The sequence below is a fragment of the Gopherus evgoodei genome, chromosome 8, assembly GCF_007399415.2.
Source record: "Gopherus evgoodei ecotype Sinaloan lineage chromosome 8, rGopEvg1_v1.p, whole genome shotgun sequence".
NCBI lineage: Eukaryota > Metazoa > Chordata > Testudines > Testudinidae > Gopherus > Gopherus evgoodei.
In genome coordinates, this window is record NC_044329.1 from 19,114,550 (window position 1) to 19,135,940 (window position 21,391).

Genomic DNA, 21,391 nt, shown 5'->3' on the forward strand with positions numbered 1-21,391 from the left:
ACCCCCGACACATTATTTCTTTCTTCAACCCCATTCCAGTGATCCTAGATACGTTAGGAGTAATTGTGAAATCAAGTGTGGTCCTTTCTTCAGTGTGTCAGTCTTTAAAATGTATGAAAAGTATCTAACAATGTACGTGCTGTTCTTTATGGATGGATCAATAAGAAAGATAAGGCTACAGCATTGTCAGAAATCCTCATCAGGTCCGTCACCCACATTCTTCCCTTCGTCTGCCCTCCTAGCTGGTGATATGTTAACATCCCCACCACGTACGACACGATGCCCAGTTCCGCCCATCATGAAACAAAACAGAGTATGTTTTTACTTTTGTTCACATTGCAGCTGTCATTGTTCCTGAGTTTAAAACCAAAAGGAGAAAGAGAGCCCCTGTAGTAAGGAAACCGGATGATTCAAATTGAATATTTTATTATCAATATCCCCTCACAGTTTTGAAAAAATGTTTCTCCTGCTCTGTCCCTTTAATATTGATTTTTTTCCATGGGGTGTCATTGTTACATTTAATATCCCCCTGCACAGCAGGGATAGATTATTCTGTTGTAACTTTGGTTCCATGCCCAAGGCCCATTTGTACTTCATCTGCTGATTCTGTTTAATTTTTTTAAATATGTTCACAGTTTGTTTCTCCCCCCTCTTTTTTTCTTAGTTTGACATATAGAACTTCATTAAATGCAGCATATATTGTAGCTTTAGACAGGAACTGTCAAGTAACAAATCTTGAATAATGGCTTTAAAATACATGGTGGTTGTAGTCTTGGCTACAGGTGGTTGTTGTATTTTTAAATTGGTGTAAACAGTGTTCTCTTCATGGGTTTGGAAGCATTTGCCTTTCTAAGGACTTATCTGTGTAGTCTGGCACTCTACAAAATAGAAAAGAAAAACATCTGTATTAGCTAAGTGGAGAGATTGCATCTATCTGTCCATCACTCCCTCCCTCCTGCCCACGGGTTTTGGAGATTTTCCGTTGCTGGAAAGGATTTAGTCAAGAATCTAACATATGGTATTCCTCAACACAGCAAGCTATATCCCTCTGCTACCACAGGCAAGGATTTAGAACCCAACTTCTATACCCTAGAAGTCAATGGGAATGTTGCAATTGATTTCAATGGAGCAGGGCTTAAGCCAAATTGCTCTACCAGAGCTGTCTAAAACTTCCACAGGGAGAGAGACATGAAAGCAGGTGGAACTCTCCTGGTTTAAGGACAACCCCCAAGTCCTCTGTTCATGAAACTTTGAAGTGAACTTGGACTGTGTTTTGGATGAATCAGGACCAAGTTGCGGTTTAGTTCTGAGTCCATCCATGCTGCTTATTACTGATTGAGAAGGATTATGGACTTTTGCTTAAAACCAGGAAAAACTTGGCATTTTTCTTCTGAGTTTTGCTTTGGGGTTTCAGGTCCATTTAAATTCTGAAAAAGAGTGAAATTCACAGGGTGCAAAATCCATGCAAACCAAACGTCCTTGCACATACACACCTTTCCCTCCTAAACCATCTCAACTAGGGGAATCTCATATCAACAGACTCTCGAGAGTTTTGCACAAATAGATTCTACAGTTTTTCTCTCGTTCAAGCACTTTATTTCCTTCTTCGTAACTCTGTCCCCATCATTCCTGAAAGCAACAGCTGTGATAGCTGAACTGACCCTAGGAGGCCATGAATCCTCATCTGAAATTTCAGCTTTGTATGCCCCCAGCTGTTTAAGGGAAGAGGAGATGATAAACTGTAAAGAGAGGTATGGAAAAACATGCTCTTTTTTTAACATAAAATGGGTCTCCAGCTACACGTCAAGGAAGTTTTACAAATGGATCTATTTAAAGTCTAAAAATTACTGCATCTAAGAAAACTAGTATCCAGGAGTACTATGGCAATTGGCAAGGACATTGATCCTTTTGCTTCATGTGCTCCCCCTACCAAATTATAAGAACCATAAAATATTGATATCATATGATTTTTTTAGGATACTACTTTGGGACCCCTTACTCAAATGACTCCAAATTTGCACCACTAACCCTACCCTAAGTCTTGATGAGGCAATTCAAATTTCAAGGCAATCTGAGTGTGCATGTGGATGTTAGAGCACTTTGAAAACAGCTGTTAAATAGTATGTCAGTCTCAACTACAGTGATGCTACCATCCGATAATGCAGAGTTGTCTGCCAACGCCTCTCTCAGGGCTACCTATACCTCCCCCAAAATGTTCATGTGCTATCTTCCCTGCTTGCAGTAAGGAATGAGCACATCAGGGTGGGAGATTAGACTGAGTTGGTACAAATTGCACCCGGGGGATTTAGACAGAATTGGAAGAAGCCCTTTCTGTATGTTCTGCATTGACATCCCCCTGCACTTTTATAATTTTTCCATTGCCGTGGCAGATTTTCTGTTCTTGACCCAGATTGAGCTGTAAAGTTCACTTTGCTCTCCTTCCTGCTGATCTAAATCCCTCTCCCTGCTCATAGGAAGGCTGGCAGGCTGGGCATGGGTATGAGATCCTAATTTTCTGCATGGATAAACAACAAATGAACGAGTCTCTTCTTTGGATGGGACTTTACCTATCTGATGGGATATCCTAGAAATGCCAGATTTTGCCACCTGGACACAGCTCCCATAGCTACCCTCAGGCACAGAGAGGAGCAACAGAAGGAAGATGTGAGCATAGATATCTAATCATATTAGACAATCTAGCGCCTACCTTTGAGCATCTGGGCCTGAAGACTACCTAGACTTTATGGTTCCCTAAGGGAGGGAAATGTAGGCCTGATTCTGATATCACAGCCTTGTAAATCAGGAGTAACTCCACTGGGCAAAATTCTGCTGTAGTTACATTGGTGTTATACATAGAGTAACTCTGATTATTTCAGTGAAGTTACCGTTCATTTACACCACTGTAAATAAGAGCTGAATTTAGCCTTGTTGTAAAATCAGCCAAAGGGTGTGGGGTAAGATGTGTTGGGATAGAGGTGGGTGGATCCTGATCCAGTGGAATGGTTCCTAGGTAATTGTTTTATCCAATATAAATTAGATTAGCCTTAATGGTGCTCTGATTTACATGGGGTGCCCACTATAATTCCAGCCAATCCATTAGACTGGGGGAAGCATAAAAATGGTTTGGTCTCTCCCCTGGCTCTGTGAGTTCAGTACAGCTAAGAATTCAAGTCTGAGTCCAGCAATTGGCAAACATTCCATTATGTCCTAGAAATCTGAGATGGGTCACTTACGGGTTATAGGGTTAAACTGTGTGCAAAGGAACAGAAATGATAATCTTCTGCATGGTCTCTACTGGACTGTTAATGTGAAGCTCCAACCTGAAGCACTCCATCAGCTTTCTCTAGCCAGACATTACCTGGATGGACGAGCTCTCCTTATAGGTCACTCCAGCATAAATACAATTACTGAATATGGTGGTTACAATGTACTCAACTTTGCTTCTGATTTTTTCTTCCCATGTGACTGTGCTTTCATCTCCTACTCTAAAGCAGAGGGGGGAGGTGACATGTCTAGGAGCAGGAATTCAGACTGACTTTCAATATGTTGTGGAAATAATTAGGAGACTGTAATTTGAAAGTCGCCATGTAACCCAGGCATACAAATACTCTCTGAAGAGTTTATTCTGGCAGGCAGCCACTCAGTGTTAAAGGGCATGTTTAAAAGATTTCCACAGGCTCTCAGACAATAAGGAGTCAGGAATCTCATTTAGAAACTGTGCGCAGTTTTCTAATTTAGGGAATGTGTATTTCTAAAGATGTTGGCTCACACCTACGGCTCCTGAAAAACCCTTCTCTGAAACTCTGAAACTCTAATTCTGTGGCTCTTCCGTCCAATTTCTATATCTGAAAATCCCCCCTCCCTTTCTCTCTGGCACACTAATAACATATCTAAATTCTCATGAAATATTCATTAATCTGTCTAAACTGAGAGCTGGAATTTTCCTGTGCTAATTGAAATGAAATTTTTCAACCAGCTCTAAATGTTTTTTCAATGAAAAAATGGCATTTTTTTTTGGTCAATGTTGAAATTTCTGTCAGTCATTTTGGGGGTTTTGTTAAGCCAAAATTGTTCATTTTTTCAACATTTTTGGATTTTTTAAAATTTTGTGGATTTTTTTCTTCAAAAACCTGAAAACTTTTGAACAAAAATTTCAATGCAAATGAAAACTTTTTGATTTTTTTGAAAATTTTGCTGGCACAAAGTACATTTCCTGGTCAGTGCTAATGCTGATGCAAAATGCAATTCGCACAGCATGCTAGATGCGCCACACTGCAAGACTGGCAAAGGTAGTATATAGAGCAGTATAAACGAGTCATTGTATGAAATTTTAGTTTGCACTGACTTTTCTAGTGCTTTTTATGTAGCCTGTTGTAAAACTAGGCAAATATCTAACTGAGCTGGTGTATCCCCTAGAAGACCGCTCTGTACCCCCAGGGTCTAACTTGCTCTTAAAAATCTCCAGTGACAGAGTCTCCACAACCTCCCTAGGCAATTTATTCCAGTGCTTAACTACTCTGATAGTTAGGAAGTTTTTCCTAATGTCCAACCTAAACCGCCCTTGCTGCAATTTAAGCCCATTCCTTCTTTTCCTATCCTCAGAGGTTAACAAGAACAATTTTTCTCCCTCCTCCTCATAATAGCCTTGTATTTACTTGAAAACTGTTATCATGTTCCCTCTCAATCTTTTCTTCTCCAGACTAAACAAACCCAATTTTTTCAATCTTCCCTCATAGATCATGTTCTCTAGGCCTTTTAATAATTTTTGTTGCTCATCCCTGGACTTCCTCCAATTTGTCCACATCTTTTCTGAAATGTGGTGCCCAGAACTGGACATAATACTCCAGTTGAGTCCTAATCAGTGCAGAGTATAGCAGAAGAATTACTTCTCATGTCTTGCTTACAACACTCCTGATAATGCATCCCAGAATATATGCTTTTTTTTTTCAATAGTGTTACACTGTTGACTTATATTTAGCTTGTGATTCACAATGGCCCCCGGGTCCCTTTCCAAAGTACTCCTTCCTAGGGAGTCATTTTCCATTTTGCATGTGTGCAACTGATTGTTCCTTTTTAGTGGACTACTTTGTATTTGTCCTTATTGAATTTCATCCTATTTACTTCAGATCATTTCTCCAGTTTATCCAGATCATTTTGAATTTTAATGCTATCCTCCAAAGCACTTGCAACTCCTCTCAGCTTGGAATTATCCGCAGACTTTAGCAGTATACTCCCTATGCAATTATCTAAGTCACTGGTGAAGATATTGAACAGAACTGGACCCAGAACTGATCCCTGAAGGACCCCACTCGACAGGCCCTTCCAGCTTGACTGTGAATAACCTCAAAACATGTCCCAGCTGCTGTGCTGGATCATCTTTCAGAAGTCTTGGGTCTGGAACTTCCAGTCAGTGGCTGGGATACCACAATGCAATCCCCTACAAGCTGTTTGCTAGAGCCAGGAAATATATTTAAAATGTTGGTAACTCCAAAATGGGACAGTCAATTGTTTGGAAGAGCGAGGGATATAGACCTATCAAAAAATGCTGTGGATTGGGATGTGCCCTGAAGATCACCCAATTTGGGCTCTGTCTGTCCAACGGTGATGGAATCCCAGTCAATGTGGCTCTTAGTGTGTTAGCACTCCTCACATGAGCAAGGAATTGCAGGAACAGGCCATAAGGACTATTGTCTTGAGCTTATCAGTAGATCTCAGCTGCTAGGGCTGAGCAAGAGGCTTCTCTCAGATACACAGAGGTTGAGAGAGGCTTTTCTCAGACGCACAGGAATCAAACCATAAAGGACTTATAAGTTATAACCAACACCTTGGATTGCACCTGAAATGAACTGTGTAAGCCAGTGTGAAATGGAGAACTGGTGAAATGTGTTCCCTGTGCAGCCCCACTTTGAATTTCTTCAGGTGGGGCTCTGAACAGTGCATTGCAATAATCCAGTCTGGAGGCAACAAAGATATGGAAGCAACCAAATGTGCTAACTGCTTGATAGTCCTGTATCTTAACCACAAGACTGCCATTCTTCCTTCTGTAATCTGAAGACTGTTAAGTTTAAAAACTCAAGGCAGAAACCTCAGCTAACATAAACTGACATAACGCCACTGAAGTCAGTGTACCCAGATCAACTTATATCAACTGAGGATCTGGCCTTCATTTCATACAAATCTATGGGACAAACACTAGTTTCATGGAAATATATGAAGCAGCCTTACCTTTCCAAGAGGCACATTGACATCAAGGCCAAAGAATAAAGGCAAGAGAGAAGAACAAGAATAGAAACAGAAACTGCAGAAGAAAAAAGATTATGTAAAAAAAAATCTTGCTGTAACGTCTTAAGGATCAGAGCTAGTTCTCTTTGCAATTCATATGACAATGATAAACTCAGTTTAATATGAGATCTGAAATAATTATGCATGCAGAAAACATGTTTTCCAGTTGTCTACAAATACCAATCCCTCTTCCTTGTGTGAAAAAACTAGACTGTATCTTTTTTTTTTAAACTCACCAGCAAAATGAATGCTCCCAACACCACATAGCAACACTGGGTCAGATCTCCTGCTGCTTTAAATCAATGTAGTGTCACTGAAGTCACAAACTGGTGCTGATTTACACCAACTAAGCATCTGGCACCTGGTTTCTAAAATGGCGCCCACTATTCATACTAGTAAGTAAACATGCTAAGATCATGGATACATGATGTAACATTGACCTTAATCAGACATATCCCTCATACTGAACTATTAATAACTGACCCATGGATCTCTTCCATCACGATCCTTGCTCTTCTAATGGGATGGGAATTTTTGTGGTTTGAAGCCCCCTTTGAAAATGTGGCCATGCAATGTCTTCCATCACAGTTCTCCATTGAACCATGTCACAAGTTTTGTTTTGTTTTTTAAATCAATAGTTACAAGGTAATACACTCCCATTTTTGATCCATTTTCTGCCTGTGAATGTATTATATACTCGTGCTCATACCCTTGATTTCTATTAAACGTCACCGAAACTTTGGCAGCAAAGTGGAAAAACAAGAGTTTGCGTAGCTAAGGGGTTAAAATATATGTTTATTCCATTATTAATCAGATTACTGTTAGACTAGATTTTGGGGGGGAAGAATTGGCTTCTGTCACAGTTTCAATGCCCCTGAGATTTATTATTTATTATGCTTTGTTTTGCTTGTTAAGTAAATTGGTCATGTTCCTCTAGACATAGTTTAAAGGAAGTTGTGAAGACAAAAATGAGCATTCAGATCCACAACAGACTTTATTTCATCATCAGGGACAGAAGGTGGGATCATCTTCTAGCCATTTAGCAACTTTTGAATTACAGCTCTACCTCGATATAACGCTGTCCTTGGGAGCCAAAAAATCTTACTGTGTTATAGGTGAAACCGTGTTATATCGAACTTGCTTTGATCCACCGGAGTGTGCAGCCTCACCCCCCCCAGAGCACTGCTTTACCGCGTTATATCAGAATTCATGTTACATCGGGTCGCGTTATATCGGGGTAGAGGGGTAGTTGGCTGCCTAGTGCATTTTGGGTTTCAATTGCATTGACTGCAGTGAACCTGTGATTAGGCCCACTGTGTTTCATTTCAGGAACGTATATACAAAGTCAATAAGCAAAAAGTCTTCAATTTATTTTGATGCCACAGTTCAGTTAGAGGGCAGGATTCTGGTAACCTTAGTCACATTGTGTTGTATCTTACTCCAGTCCCCACTGATTTCAACATGGGTAATGGTATCAGAATCTGGCCCTAAACTTGTACAAATAAGGGACACAATCTGGAAATCTTAACTCAGTTTCATTCAATTCTTAATGTTGGCAAAACTCACCTTGGTTTCAATGGGAGTTCTGCCTGTATATAAAGAGACTTGAGTAATAACTGAGTAAGGACCCCAGCATCCGCCTCAACATCGTTTGCCACATAATCATATTTTAAATAAGATGTTTATAATTTAATATAAAAGTATTGTTTCCTTCAGGGAATCGAGAGTTTGCAGGAAGGGGAAAAACAGATCTGAGATTATCTGGATAAAATGAAAGACATAAAATGGAAAGAAAATGAAGGGGAAAGAGAGACACTAACATAGTCCAGTTAGGTCTGCAAATACTTTTTTTGATTTAGTCTAAAAAAATTGTCTCAAACCCAATAAAGCTGATCTGATTCTTTTAAAATATGTAAAACAACCCACCTTTTCCTCTAGGTCCTTGATCTGTCTCTTCTGGACATCGGTTTTATCTTCTAAATCTCGGATCCTCTAGAAATATAAAGCAAACAAACCAACTCCAGACTCTGAATGCACAGAAAAGAAAATGTTAATTGTTTTGCTCAGCTGAACAAATCACCCACTTGGGGCGAATTTTAAAGATCCTGGAAATGAACAACTAAGGAATCCAGCCAGTTCTGCATTGGCATGAAATCCTTTGTCACCACTATTCCTCCTTGGCCCCCCCCTTGATTTGCCATGCCCACAGCAGCGCACACGGATCTCTGAAAATGAAACGGGTTAAATGCAGTGATTGTGTCCCAGAGAGATCAATTTGCAACTGCCCACTTTGGGAGGGGAGGAACGGAAGAGAGTAGAAAGAAAATCCCATTCACCACCTTTTTAAAGAAAGTCATCAAAGTGCTGGAACAATTTTGATGCGGGGGGGGGAGGGGGCTGAGAGCCATAGAACCCAATTATAACCCCTGTATATAATGGAAACCACTTCAGTCAGGGAGTGTGGCCCCTAGTTCCAGCATTTATGCAAATCAGTCTTATCTGTGCACTGTTCATAGCTGACACTGATACTGTTACGTATCGTAGGATACTCTTTAAGAACGCTTTTGATTTTAAGGCCAGAAGGGGCCATTAGATCATCAGTCTGACCTTCTTCATAACAGAGGACAGAGAATTTCATCCAGTCACTCCTGCATTGAGCCCAATAACATGTTTGAGATTTGTGCTATGAGGCTGGATTCATGAAACAGGAAATAGGAAGAGAGAATTGTTAGGTTTTGAATCTTAAGAGACAAAATATTCCCACAGCCTCCACAAAGAAGATAGTGAAACCTGCATTTGCATGCATAGTGCAGGTATTTATATGCCCTAGACAACTCAGCAGTGAAAACCAGGCCAACTGAACCAGGATCTCTCATAAGCTAGGGAGAAACATTGGACCATAATCTGCATTCTTACACAGCAAAACAGCATGGATGTATTTGTTCTAAGATCTTGGAACAACCTGATGTGCCTGCTGTAGCAGCTCCATCCTCTCCTGAAGAATCTGGCAGTCATATTCTCTGCTTTTCCTCAGCATCTGCCGTCTTAACTTTTCTACGGCTGTCCTTAGCTCCTCCTGTTGCTTTTCACTTAGCAGTTCCCCAAACTTTATCACCGTTTCTTGCTGCAAAGCATTGTACAAGGTAGCTTCAAGCTCCTGGATTCTCTAGTTGATGGAACACCAAAAGTTGGTTAGAGATGGAACATTGTACTAAATATAGCTGGGATTTTTTTTCTGGTTGTAGATTCAGGTGTCTACATACATACAAGAAGCTTCCTAGGTATAAGGGTATGCAAGATTGAAAGGCAGAGTTGGTAAAAAATGTTTCAATGTTTTGGCAAAAAATGTCCATTTTTTTCAATGATGTTTTCATTGAAATTCATAATTGTTAAATGTTTCAACCAGCTACGGTGCTGGTCAAAACTGGAATTTTCATGAGCATTTTCACCATTTTTTTCTAAAATCACAGATCAAAATACTGAGGAAAATTTCATTGACTTTAACATTTTGAATTGTTTTGACCATCTTTGTTAAAAAGGAATACGGGTGAGAGATCAGCATGCCAGGACACACATTTGTCTCTCTCAAGTCTTAGTCTTGTTAATACATGAACATGTTCATTAATGCAGGGTTGAGTAGCCCTGCATTCTCTGCTCATCACTTTATCCTTTCCTCTTATACATGAAACACTCCAAAGCTGCACTCGGCAGGTATAAGCCCTGTATACAACAGATTTTGCTGGGTTGGTATTTTCCAATAAAATCAGTTGCAATTTGTGGTATGCTATCTTCTCACTATGACAGGGCTGGCCAGACTTACTGACCCTCCAAGCTGCGTATGACAATTTTCAGAAGTTGGAGAGCTAGGCACACCTGTCAGGTCTCAGGGCTTCAACCTTGCTCCCGCTGAAGCCCTGAGACCCCCCTCTCTACTGGGCAGAAGCCCCTATCCCACCATCCTGCTGCAAGGCAGAGCTCCCGAGCTCCCCCCTCAGTCTGGAAGGTGGAGAATGGAGGGGAGGGGGATGTGGAGGCTACGTGAACCGCATTTTAACTGTAAAAGAGCTGCATGTGGCTTGTGAGACGCGGTTTGGCCACTCCTGCGCTATGACATTCACTAAAGGAAATACTTAAATATTCCTGCACATGTCTAGTTCTGTTTGTCTGCAAGACTCCAACTGTGCAAGGTGACTAATGAACGACATCTACTGCTAACTCGGAAGAGTTTCTACTTTCATGATGTGAAGAGGCCAAGTACCATGTCGAGGCTGTGCAGACTGCAAGATGGTGGTTTAGCAGCATAGAGAAAGGCAGATATGAAAAAGTGAGGAAGGATGTGCAAAACCCTCACTCTCCCTGAACCAATATGAATCTGTGTCCTGTTATGGCATGTGCTGAAGCATTTTCCTTGTACATACCATATATGCTTGGTCAAGAGCTTGCTTCCTGTAGTCTAATTCTTCCTCCAAATAACCTTTTATTTTGCAAAACTGCTCCTACAATGAATAATAATTTTGACAGAAAAAATGAATTTGTTAGTTGACATGCCATGGAAAGTATTATTTGATCAACCACAGATGTCTGATGGGAGCAGGAATTTATGAGGTCTGTCAGTAATGGAGACTTTGCATGGTTGTTAATATCAGATTAATATTTAGCAAAGTCTGAAGGAAAAACAATTATGTTTGCTTTGGTAAGGTAATAGAGTAGAAATGTGCTCTGGTCTATACTGGAGTAACTCCAGAATTTGAACCGCTACGATTACTTTACAATCCATGCAAACTTGTTAATCTTTTAGGTATATTACTTCCTCCAGTTAAGGAGACTAAGAGAGAAGCCAAATCCTGACCTTGCTGAAGTTATACTAAGCACAATCCAGCTGTGAATGCCTGGCCTTTAAAATATTAAGGATTTAAAGCCGGAGTAGTCAAGAGGCAGACCATGGGCCAAATCTGGTTTGCCAAATGCTTTTGAACAGACCTCAAAATATTTTAATTTACTTATTATTATTATTTATTATTTATTTTATTTTATTTTATTTATTGTCATTATTTTTTATTATTTTCTCTGGAGTCTGGACCTTGTCTATACCTTGACCAAGAAATTTGGATCTTTACAAAAAACAATTGATTACCCCTGATTTAAAGTGGGTTTAAACAACACAGTGTTACAATTCAGGGTTTCTTTTTCTACTTAAATTTCTCCATGCCAGTTGATACATGCCATGTATTTAGTCTGTGAGCAATGTGAGGCAAGAATCATGACTATTTGCCTGTCTGAAAAGCACCCAGCAAACTCTGAGCCCTATATCCATAATAATAACCAATTAGCACCATGTAAAGGTGAAAACAGACGGGATCAGAGATGAACATTGATAGTATTTAATCATGAAAAATCCCACTTCACTCTCTCGCAATTATTAAATGCAAAGCAAATTAATAACAACAATGTTATGGATTCACCAGTGATCAAGAAGATATAATTCATTTTATTTGCCAAAAGATGATTTTTTCTGACTCTCTGGGACACCAAATATTTGGATATATTCAGTGGTTTGTTACAGATAGATATCAAAAACATTTGCCTACCATGTCACTTTCCAGTTCCATCATCTTCTGGTGTAGAGCTGCTTCAGCCCCTTCAATCTGCTGGATCCACTAGAGGGTGCAAAACACAGAGATATAGGGTGACCAGATGTCTCAATTGTATAGGACAGTCCCGATTTTTGGGTCTTTTTCTTATATAGGCTCCTATTACCCCGCACCCCCGTCCCGATTTTTCACACTTGCTGTCTGGTCACCCTACAGAGATGTAACCCACAGCACTTGCAACTAAAGTGCCCAATGACAAACAGGACCCCGCCAAAATGCTTCCCCTCTATTCTGCCTGACTACAGTAAGCAGAAGGCCAGATCCCCTTACTAAGGCTGTGCTACTATAGCACAAAATAGCTTTACAGATGGCTTCGACAGCTAATTGGAAATTCCATTGGCATAGGGGGAACCCTTGAGTGGCAAAGAGCTGGCTGTGCTGGCATTATGCCACTCTTTCCTTTGTCACTCCTTTTACTGAGCTGCAAAACCAAATCAGTTTAAACAGAAATATTTCAGATGAGATTTTTCAGAACCAAGTAGGAGGTTTTAACACACAGTTCCTATTTACTTCAATGGCAATTGTGTGTCTATATCCCTTAGGTGACTTAGAGAATCTCAGCCTTCCAGTCCATTGCTAGTTTTACCATATATGGTCGATGGCTTTCCATACATTTCCTCTAATTACTAATTACATTTGGTGTGGAAGCTGAATTTGTTACAGCTCTAAATTCATAGCTTAGGATAGAGCTAATCTAGAAACTTCTTCAGGTATGGTAATGTCAGTGAGGGTGTGATTCTTTTATACCAGTTCTATCGAGGAACCTTTTCTAGTGTGGATGCAGTTATACCTGCAATAAAGTGCATTTGTTGGGAAAGCTTATTGACTTTGGGGAAGCAGTATAAGCTATGCCAGCTAAAGTATTCCAGCAATCCTTTTTTACTGCAGAATAGGCCTTTAATAATGAATATACTTGAGAGACAAGCACCACAGAAATTGTACCTTTTCTGCCAAGGATAACACAGTGCTAGCTTGAATGATAGCCACTTGCTCTTCATTTCTTAAATTCTGTAAAGTGAAAAGGAAGAAAACCAAGCTAAGGAAGGGATAGCAGTTTTCTAAAAGCATATTTATATTGTTAGAAGAAAATCCACATTCTGTTCTCACTTTCCACGGTTTGCATGGAACTCTGTCATATATTGCACAGAGCGTTACAGAAACAAACAAAGAAGCACATTAACAAGAGTGTACAGACTATTGATTATTTATAGCTAGGATCTTCAAAGGAACCTGACCACATGAGGTGTCCAAATCCCATGTAAATTCAATAGGAGCTGGGTGTCTAGCTCCCTAAGGACCCTTTGAGAACCCTATCCTACCTTGGGAAAGATGACAACCTCTGCCTTTCTGCATAATGCTAACCTGTGCACACTGACTGGACATGCCAATCCAAAGGTATGTGATGTGAAATTCAGAATAAAACTAGACTCCTTATAAACGGGATGAGCTGATTCTCCCCTCAGTTTCACTGGTTAATTTACACTGGTGTAACTTCATTGGAATCAGTGGAGTTCCTTCTGATTTACACCAGCATGAGTGAGGTCCATAGCTGAGTAGGCACTGACATTGCTCTCATTTGAATTTCCTGTACAGTTTCTTAAAAGTCAATTTAGCGCTGTCAAAAGGGGCTAGTTTGACAGTCCTGGGAACTGACTGACGTCTGTCATATGGCAGGGACTAAACAGGCAGCAGCACTGTGACCTTTCTTTACAACACCCTTTGACACACCATCCACCATGCTCTGGCAGGCTCAGGGTCCATGGGATAATGTATATTCTTGCTCATTTAATTCCTGGTCTGTCTCCTGAAGTTGCCAGTAGGGGTACCATAAGGCTAATTGAGATGTGGTGTGGTCAGCTCAGACCACCAATTCAGTTCACACAGGCTACAAAATGACTATCAAATACCAATGACGGTTAGACTGGAGCTATATTCAGTTTGGTGACCCAGAGATTAAAGACTTGGTATCCAGTTACCAATCCCCTGATGCCCCCAGCTCCCACAAATCTTTAACTTCTGGAAATAACAAGACCCTTTATTAGAATGATCCTTATAACCTGACTCTTTAACAAATAATCATATGGTAAATACACTGTCATACTTTTCTCTAATTTTACTGGTGCTACTTTACAAGGTATCAGCCTACCAGGAAAGCTGGCCAGGACTCTGACTTACCCCATTGTCACCCAAGATGTCTAACTGCTTTATGAGGTCTGGAATGCTGACATCCTACAACAAAGAATAACATAAAGGTGTCAGATGCATATTTAATCATGGTGGTGGTATCTGGCCCCTGGGAACAGGACTGAGATCAACAAAACATTTTGTAATAGCAAATAGTCAGCCCTGAGATATTAATGATTTACCGACCCTGCTGATTTCAGCTTACTCTGAACCAGTGATTACCAATATGGGTAGGGATCCTATTCCCCTGAGACATCTTGAACTCTTAGTGCTTGTCTACATGGGGACATCCAGGAAAATTAATCCAAATTGATGAAAAGTGTGACTTTGAAGTGGATTAATTAAACTACATTAAACCCCTGTGTGAACACCCTCATTCAGAATTAAGTGAACTAAGATAAACCAAACTAAGAACACTTTAATTCTGAATAATAGCATCCACAGATGGATTTAATGTGGCTTAACTAATCCACTTCAAAGTCACACCTTTAATTAATTTTCCTGGATATGTCTATGTAGACAAGCTCTTACTTAATAGTCAGGCCACATGGTTAAAGTTTGGCAAAGTATTAAACAACAGAAAACAGGGTCTCATAATGGGAAATGCTGGGCAATCTTAGTTAAAGATGGAGCCGAAAGCTCTGCCTATAGTGATGGTAACATACCTTGACACCTTCCTTCATACAGTAGATCTGGAGAGCACTTACACCATCTGAGAATGGGTGGATTTGGAGATTAAAGGGTGGGGACCGTCTTTCTCTTTCCTTTAAACATATTGGAAATGCACAGGAGAATGTGTTAGAATGAATAAGCTATGTAGAACATCTAGTGATTAAATAACACATTCACTGTCTGGTTTATCATGCTTTGCAGTGTGTCGATTCTTTACCTCATAAAAAAGTCAAAAGTAACTGCACTATAATTTAGCTAGGGCTGAAAAAAATGCAGTGTGCTAAGTGGTATGGGATTCTAGACCCAGGCAAATATTTGGCAGCAAATAATTTATTTGATGGATTGTCTCTTTTGTCTGATTTCAAATTGTCTGGGAGCAGCTCATTATCTCATTAGACTTATTTGTGATCCAAAATTATTTGCCAAATAATGGTGATGAATAATTCTTGGTCTGTAGATTCTGAAAATATTCAAAATTCAAGCTGTGCTGATTAATTTGGTTGGACATGTGATCCCAGGCTATGTTTCTATCCCCTGATTAGATGAGTGTAACTCTTAGCTTAGGGTATGTTTACACTGCAGCTAGAGGGGCGCTTCCCAGCATGGCTAGACAGACATGCACTAGTTCTGCTCAAGCTAGCGTGCTAAAAACAGCAGTGTGCTCCCAGCAGCCCGGACTGCAGCTGGGGTGAGCTGCCCAAGTACAATCACACTGAACTCCTTGGGTACCTACTCAGGTGGCTGGCCTGAGTCACCCCCCCACCCCCGATTCTGCAGTGGCCATGTTGCTATTTTTAGTGAGTGAGTTTGAGTTTGAGTAGAGCCGGTGCACGTCTATTTACCCATGATGGGAAGAACCCTCCTAGCTGTTGTGTAGGCATAGCCTGGCCTAGAATCAGGTTTCTGGTGAGGATACTCACATTTATAACTCCATTATTTTGTTAGAATTTGCTGTTCCCGCAAATATTCCTCCCTGCAAACTCATTCACTATAACAATTGTGGAAAGTAATTTTAAAGTGAGTATGAACACAACAAATTGATCCATTTAATAATTTGTATGAATATTCACAGAACATATTTTGCAATACTTGTCCAGCTCTATGGGACTCAGGCCAATAGGAAAAAGATTTTATGTAGATGTCTTATCTGGTTTCTATGCATAGGAGGGAGCGGAGTGGTCCCCAAATTTAACTTGCAAATGTATTTTAGTTTATGGGACATTTTATTGAGCGATTTGTCAATTTAGTTTTATACCAAACAGAAACACAGCTGACAGCTGAGGCTGTCTGCAAGATTTATCAGGAAGGATCTGTCACAACTCTTCTTTGTGGGAGTTAGGGAAGGACTGAGATGCCTACAAGCCCTGATTTGTGAGCAAATGAAGCCCTAAACATTACTTGAAAACCACAGTAGAAGAAGAAAACAGGGATAGTGTTGGAAAATCAAAGCAAAGCAGGATTATTTTTCTTGGACTCCATAAGCAGGGTAAGCACAACTAAACCCAGATCCAGGCACACTAATAGAAAGGGCAGAATAGGCTCAGAGTCACCCTCCTCATCTTGCCATGAGTGACACTGAACCTGAACTTCAGTGGCGTACCCATCTTCAGAGTATCTCCTTCAGTAAGGGTATAAACCAGGGCTGCCCAGAGGGCGGGGGGGCAAGTGGGGCAATTTGCCCCAGGCCCCACAGGTATTCTAGTATAGTATAGTATTCTATAATATTGCAACTTTTTTTTTTATGGAAGGGGCCCCCAAAATTGCTTGGCCCCAGGCCCCCTGAATCCTCTAGGCTGCCCTGGTATAAACTTGGGTGACTCTTGTTAAAGTCATAATAAGAGATGATTATCAAGTGGAGATGGCCTGAGTGGGGGTATAGTGCTGCTAAAATGGCAGTGTTTGGACTTGGTTGGCTAGTCTAGGTACTTTCTGCCTGCAGACTCTGTTGTTGTTGTTTTATTAGTTATTATTTGTATTGCAGTAGTGCCAGTTAAGGACCAGGACCCTATGTGCTAGGCGCTGTACCATCATAGAACAAAACATCACAAGCACTGTCCTGGTTTTGACACTACTGTGTGTAAAACAATAATGATAATAATTTGCCTCTTATCTGGGGAACTCCTTATCCTCCTTTTACAGATTGGGATACTAAGACACAGAGAGGTGAAGTGACAAGCCTGAAGTTACACAGTGAATCAGAAGTGGAGACAAGACTAGAACCATACCTCCAATAGTGGGTGGGCAGAGTGAAGGCACTGGCTTTAGCAGATGTTACTAAGCAAGCTCGGTCCATGTGAGCATGCTCAGTCCAAGCCAAGCAGCAAATCGAGGGTGGGGGCGGGATGGAGGGGATGTGCCTCCGCCATGTGTCTCCTCTGACTAGAACCTATGTCTCCTGACTCTCAGTCCCCTGCTCTAACTATAGTCAGACACTCAAACTGTTCATCCGAGAATGATAAACTGCAATTTCTTACTTCAAGCTCTAGATTTCGGAACTCCAGCAGTTCATTCTGGTCTCTGGCATCCTGCAGCTCCTGTTGCAATCGGCTGTTGTCTGCCTCCAGTTTTTCTATCTAGTAGAAATATTTGAGTTCATGGTTTGTGCTGCCATTTCAAAACCACTGATTGTTTCAAAAACAAACCAAAACGCAAAGATAGGAACTGGCAGCTCAAAGAATTAAGAGGGTTCAAACAGTGCAAAACCCCACATAGGAAGATATTTCCAAACGTGCTGTTTTACCTTGATCAAACTTTATTTTACAGATGAACTTTGAAAACAAACAAACTCTATAAAGCTCATAGAATGCAATGGCTGGAGGTTTCAAAGGAATTACAGTCAAACCTCGCAATAACGCGCCCCACCATAACATGAAATCGCATATAACGCAATCATAAGTTGGCTCCCCTTTAAGGCCTAATACCCGTGGTCCCCAATGCCATGGTGCCCGCCGGGACATTGATATGCCCCTGCCTAGTGCCCAGCAGGGGAGAGAAGCTGCGGCCCCGCGCCTGCTGGGGACAGAGAACTCCGAGGCTGTCGGTGCTCTCTGTCCCCAGCAGGTGCAGGGCTGCGGCTTCTCTCCAGCTTCAAGAGGAGCTGGCAGCCCCGCGCCTGCCAGAGACAGAGAACTCCACGGCTGTGGGCACTGGTGCTCACTGTCCCTGGCAGGCACGGGGCCGCAGCTTCCCTCAGGCTTAAAGAGGAGCCGTGACCCCGTGCCTGTCAGGAACAGAGAACTCCAGGGCTGCTGGCACTGGTGCTCTCTGTCCCCGGCAGGCGTGGGGCTGCAGCTCCTATTGAAGCCAGAGAGACGCCACGACCCCGTGCCTGCTGGGGACAGAGAGCACTGGCGCCCGCAGCCTCGGAGTTCTCTGTCCCTGGCAGGCATGGGGCCGCGGCTCCTCTCCCCGCTGGGCACTAGGCACTAGGGGCACGGCACTAGGCAGTGCACTTCAATGCACCGAGTTGGGGACCACTGACTGAAACTGACCGGCTTGAAACCCCGCTATACCGCGACCCCACATTTAGCGTGATGGAATTTTTTGGACCCCAAACATCACGTTGTAGCGGGGTTTCACTGTATGAACCCCCAAACCACTGAAATTCAATGGGAAGGAGGATCTTCACTCACCACTTTTGAAACTCTCAGTTTAAAAGATTATAAGTAACATTTTCAAAAACATGTAAGTGATTTAGGAGCCATTGAAAATCAAGAGCGCTTAGGTTCCTAATTCACTTAGACACTGTTGACAAATTTTCCTGATATATATCCCGTAGTAAAGAGTGCTGATGCTACAAGGAGGGAATGCTTTTTATTTCTAGAAACACTGTTTTTTTACTTCTTTAAGCACGGGATCAAAATATCCAGCCTTAGATAGCAACGGTAGAGACTTAGCATAATGTAACATGATTGGCAGTCTCTGTCCCAGGTTTGGAGTAGCGGTGTTGCTGCAGGGACTGTGCATATCAAGCGTGGGCTATGTATGAAGAGCTGTGTGACCAAATCTAGGAATAGAATAGCAGAGTCTGCCTACACCATTCAATACATTCATAAGCACCAAATTCCACATCCATAATGTGTATGCATATTGTACCCCCTAAAAATCCCTGAGGCCATAGAGCTTACCTTTTCCAAAAGCTCTTGATTCCTCTTAATGAAAAGCTGTTTATCTTCTACCCAGTGGGAATCCTGTTTGGTAAAGTAACACTGTTATATAATAACTGGGTACCTATTTCAGTGCTTAGCCTGGGAGTCCACGTGAAATTGAACATGATTAACAAATGTGCAGTGTTGGATATTACAGTGATAGGCTTTTTTTCTACCGAACAGAGGTAGAATCTATAGTAGCTGTGTGTTCATAACAATATATTAATCTATAAATTAGTAGCAAAGCTTCTGAACCCATTAAGTCTTTTCATTAGAATGTGGTGCTCCTTCCCTTTAGCCAGTATAGAAACAATGCCCCATGATGGAGTCACAGCCGTGCTGTTACTGTACTGGGATGTACAATGGGATCACGAACACTTGTGGTTCCTATGGCACATTTTGTAAGAGTAAGGGTATTAATCTCATTGTCCCACCCAGCCTGCTACCAACCTAACTTCCCACTGCAGTTTCAAATATAGTCAATGTTCATTTCCTGTCCTCAGTTGTTCTGCAGTGATCCTGTGTGGTGTTAAATAGATGTGATATTCTACCCAGAAGTCTGCACTTTAATGGTAGGTGAAGTGATTCCCCCTCTTCCCCAACAACTTTGGGATTTTGAGGTTTAATTAATATGTATTTATAAAGGACTTTAAATAAACTGTAATTGGGCTTTGTAAAGATCTGAAAAATCAAGGGCCAGAGTTCGATCTCTGTTACATCAATATAAATCTGGTGTAACTCCATTGACTTTGATGGAGATTTACTAGGATAAAATCAGGCCCAGAAATTGTTATAGCAATGCAAAATATTGTTTATAATAATGTCTCTGCCTCTCAACATGACAAGAAAGGATGTGTGTTCTTTGATATCTTTTCTCTGAGTTGGAGTGGGATCACAAAGCACTTATTTTGCTAGTGGCTACCACTACTAAAAATTCTCCAGGGTCTCTTGAAGGACAACTGTAATCTAATCCTCATCTGTGCACTAAGAACTCTAAACCCAGCCCCGGAAGCATCGCTACATCACAGTAGTAACTGCTTGTTGCGCTACTGTCCTGCAAAACTCATGAAGCAAACAAGATACTATACCCAGGACCTCTGAATGCCTGGATTCATGCATATGCGAGCAGAAGCAGAGATTAGCTACAGTCCAAAATAACAAAAGAAAATACCCACTACGAAGCATCTACCTGTCCTTTTTGTGCCAAAGTTGTTTCCAGATCTTCTATTTTTGCTTTATACCTCTGGACTTCTGCTTGGAGCTGCTCCTGTGCCTGTTAAAGTCAGTTACACTGTTAAATGGTAACATGCAGAAATACCTTTTTTTGGATTTTCAATGCATAGGAAACTGAGCACAGCAGTCTGGCCTCCTACAAAGTGAATGTAAAACACTGCGAGTTACACTTGGTTTGCACTGGCATAAATTATGACACAAGGGCCTAGGCAGTGGAGAATCAGGCCCCAAATCTTCTAATTGCTATTCATTGTATTACAGTAGTACTAACCAAGATCAGGGCTCTATTGTGCTAGATAATGTACAAAACCACAAAAAGAGGCAGTCCCTCCTCTGCAGAGATTGCATTCTAAATAGACAAGATAGGAAAAAGGTGAGAGAAATAAATTATCCCCACACTACAGATGGGAAATGTTTTAGTCTTGGAAGATTTAATATAAACTGGATAATTAGCAACTTTGAACAGAATAACTACATCCACCTGTTAAAGACTTTCAAACGCATGTTCAAAAGAAGATGAAATGTTTGAACCCACAAAAACCTACGGGTGTCCTTTGTGCCTGCAAAAACCTGCACTCTGATGCACAAAAAGGGGAACTGTCTTTACCAATGTACAGAATCACCCATTTTTCCTGGCTCAGCAGGTAAATAGCATATTATGGGTCCATCCGTCGTGTCCATCTTTAATAATGTTGCCCCTTTAAATATGTTCTGCAAATGAGTGAGACTGTCATTTAGCAACCGTGTCTTAGATGCCACTTTGATCTTTCCTTTGGGAGGTTTGTCTGCATTGGCTTCTAGTTGCAGCTGAACACATCCCCACCCCTTCAGACAAAGACTGACCTTGGCTTCTCTTTCAGCATCTATGATACCTCCAGTCTGCTCCTGCAGTAATGCATATGCCCTCTGCAGGGCCTGGTATTCTTTTGTTAGCTGTCGAAATCGCAGCTCTGATTCTTCTGCTGCTAAACTCTATATGAACAGAAAGAACATGCTGTATAAGCAGCAGACACAGGAGCATTGCAAAGGAGAGAAGTGCCTAAAATGTGGCTTGTTGTGGCCAACGTAGGTTTCCAATTTTACCATGTATTGTCAACCAGAGTGCTTAAGTCAAAGCAGATTGGTAATGAGCACATTGCAGTGGTGGTAAAGATGTGGAATTTAGAAAATATTTTTATGGATTTTTAATATAAAAGAAACTCATGGTGGTGGTCTATTTCA

General features: G+C 41.2%; 1 protein-coding gene across 1 annotated transcript in view; it reads right to left on the minus strand.

The window, feature by feature from the left end:
* Positions 1-301: 301 nt before the first annotated feature.
* JAKMIP2 (janus kinase and microtubule interacting protein 2) overlaps positions 302-21,391 on the minus strand; it is a 108,086-nt gene continuing 86,996 nt past the window's right edge. The window contains exons 10-22 of the mRNA XM_030573443.1: positions 21,014-21,142; positions 20,127-20,210; positions 18,917-18,979; positions 17,264-17,362; positions 14,783-14,881; positions 14,109-14,162; positions 12,876-12,941; positions 11,871-11,939; positions 10,701-10,778; positions 9,245-9,448; positions 8,209-8,274; positions 6,226-6,298; positions 302-878 (exon numbers count right to left, since the gene is read on the minus strand). Coding sequence (XP_030429303.1) covers positions 6,248-6,298; positions 8,209-8,274; positions 9,245-9,448; positions 10,701-10,778; positions 11,871-11,939; positions 12,876-12,941; positions 14,109-14,162; positions 14,783-14,881; positions 17,264-17,362; positions 18,917-18,979; positions 20,127-20,210; positions 21,014-21,142 — 1,062 coding nt within the window. The 3' untranslated portion in view covers positions 302-878; positions 6,226-6,247. The remainder of the gene's footprint in view (positions 879-6,225; positions 6,299-8,208; positions 8,275-9,244; positions 9,449-10,700; positions 10,779-11,870; positions 11,940-12,875; positions 12,942-14,108; positions 14,163-14,782; positions 14,882-17,263; positions 17,363-18,916; positions 18,980-20,126; positions 20,211-21,013; positions 21,143-21,391) is intronic.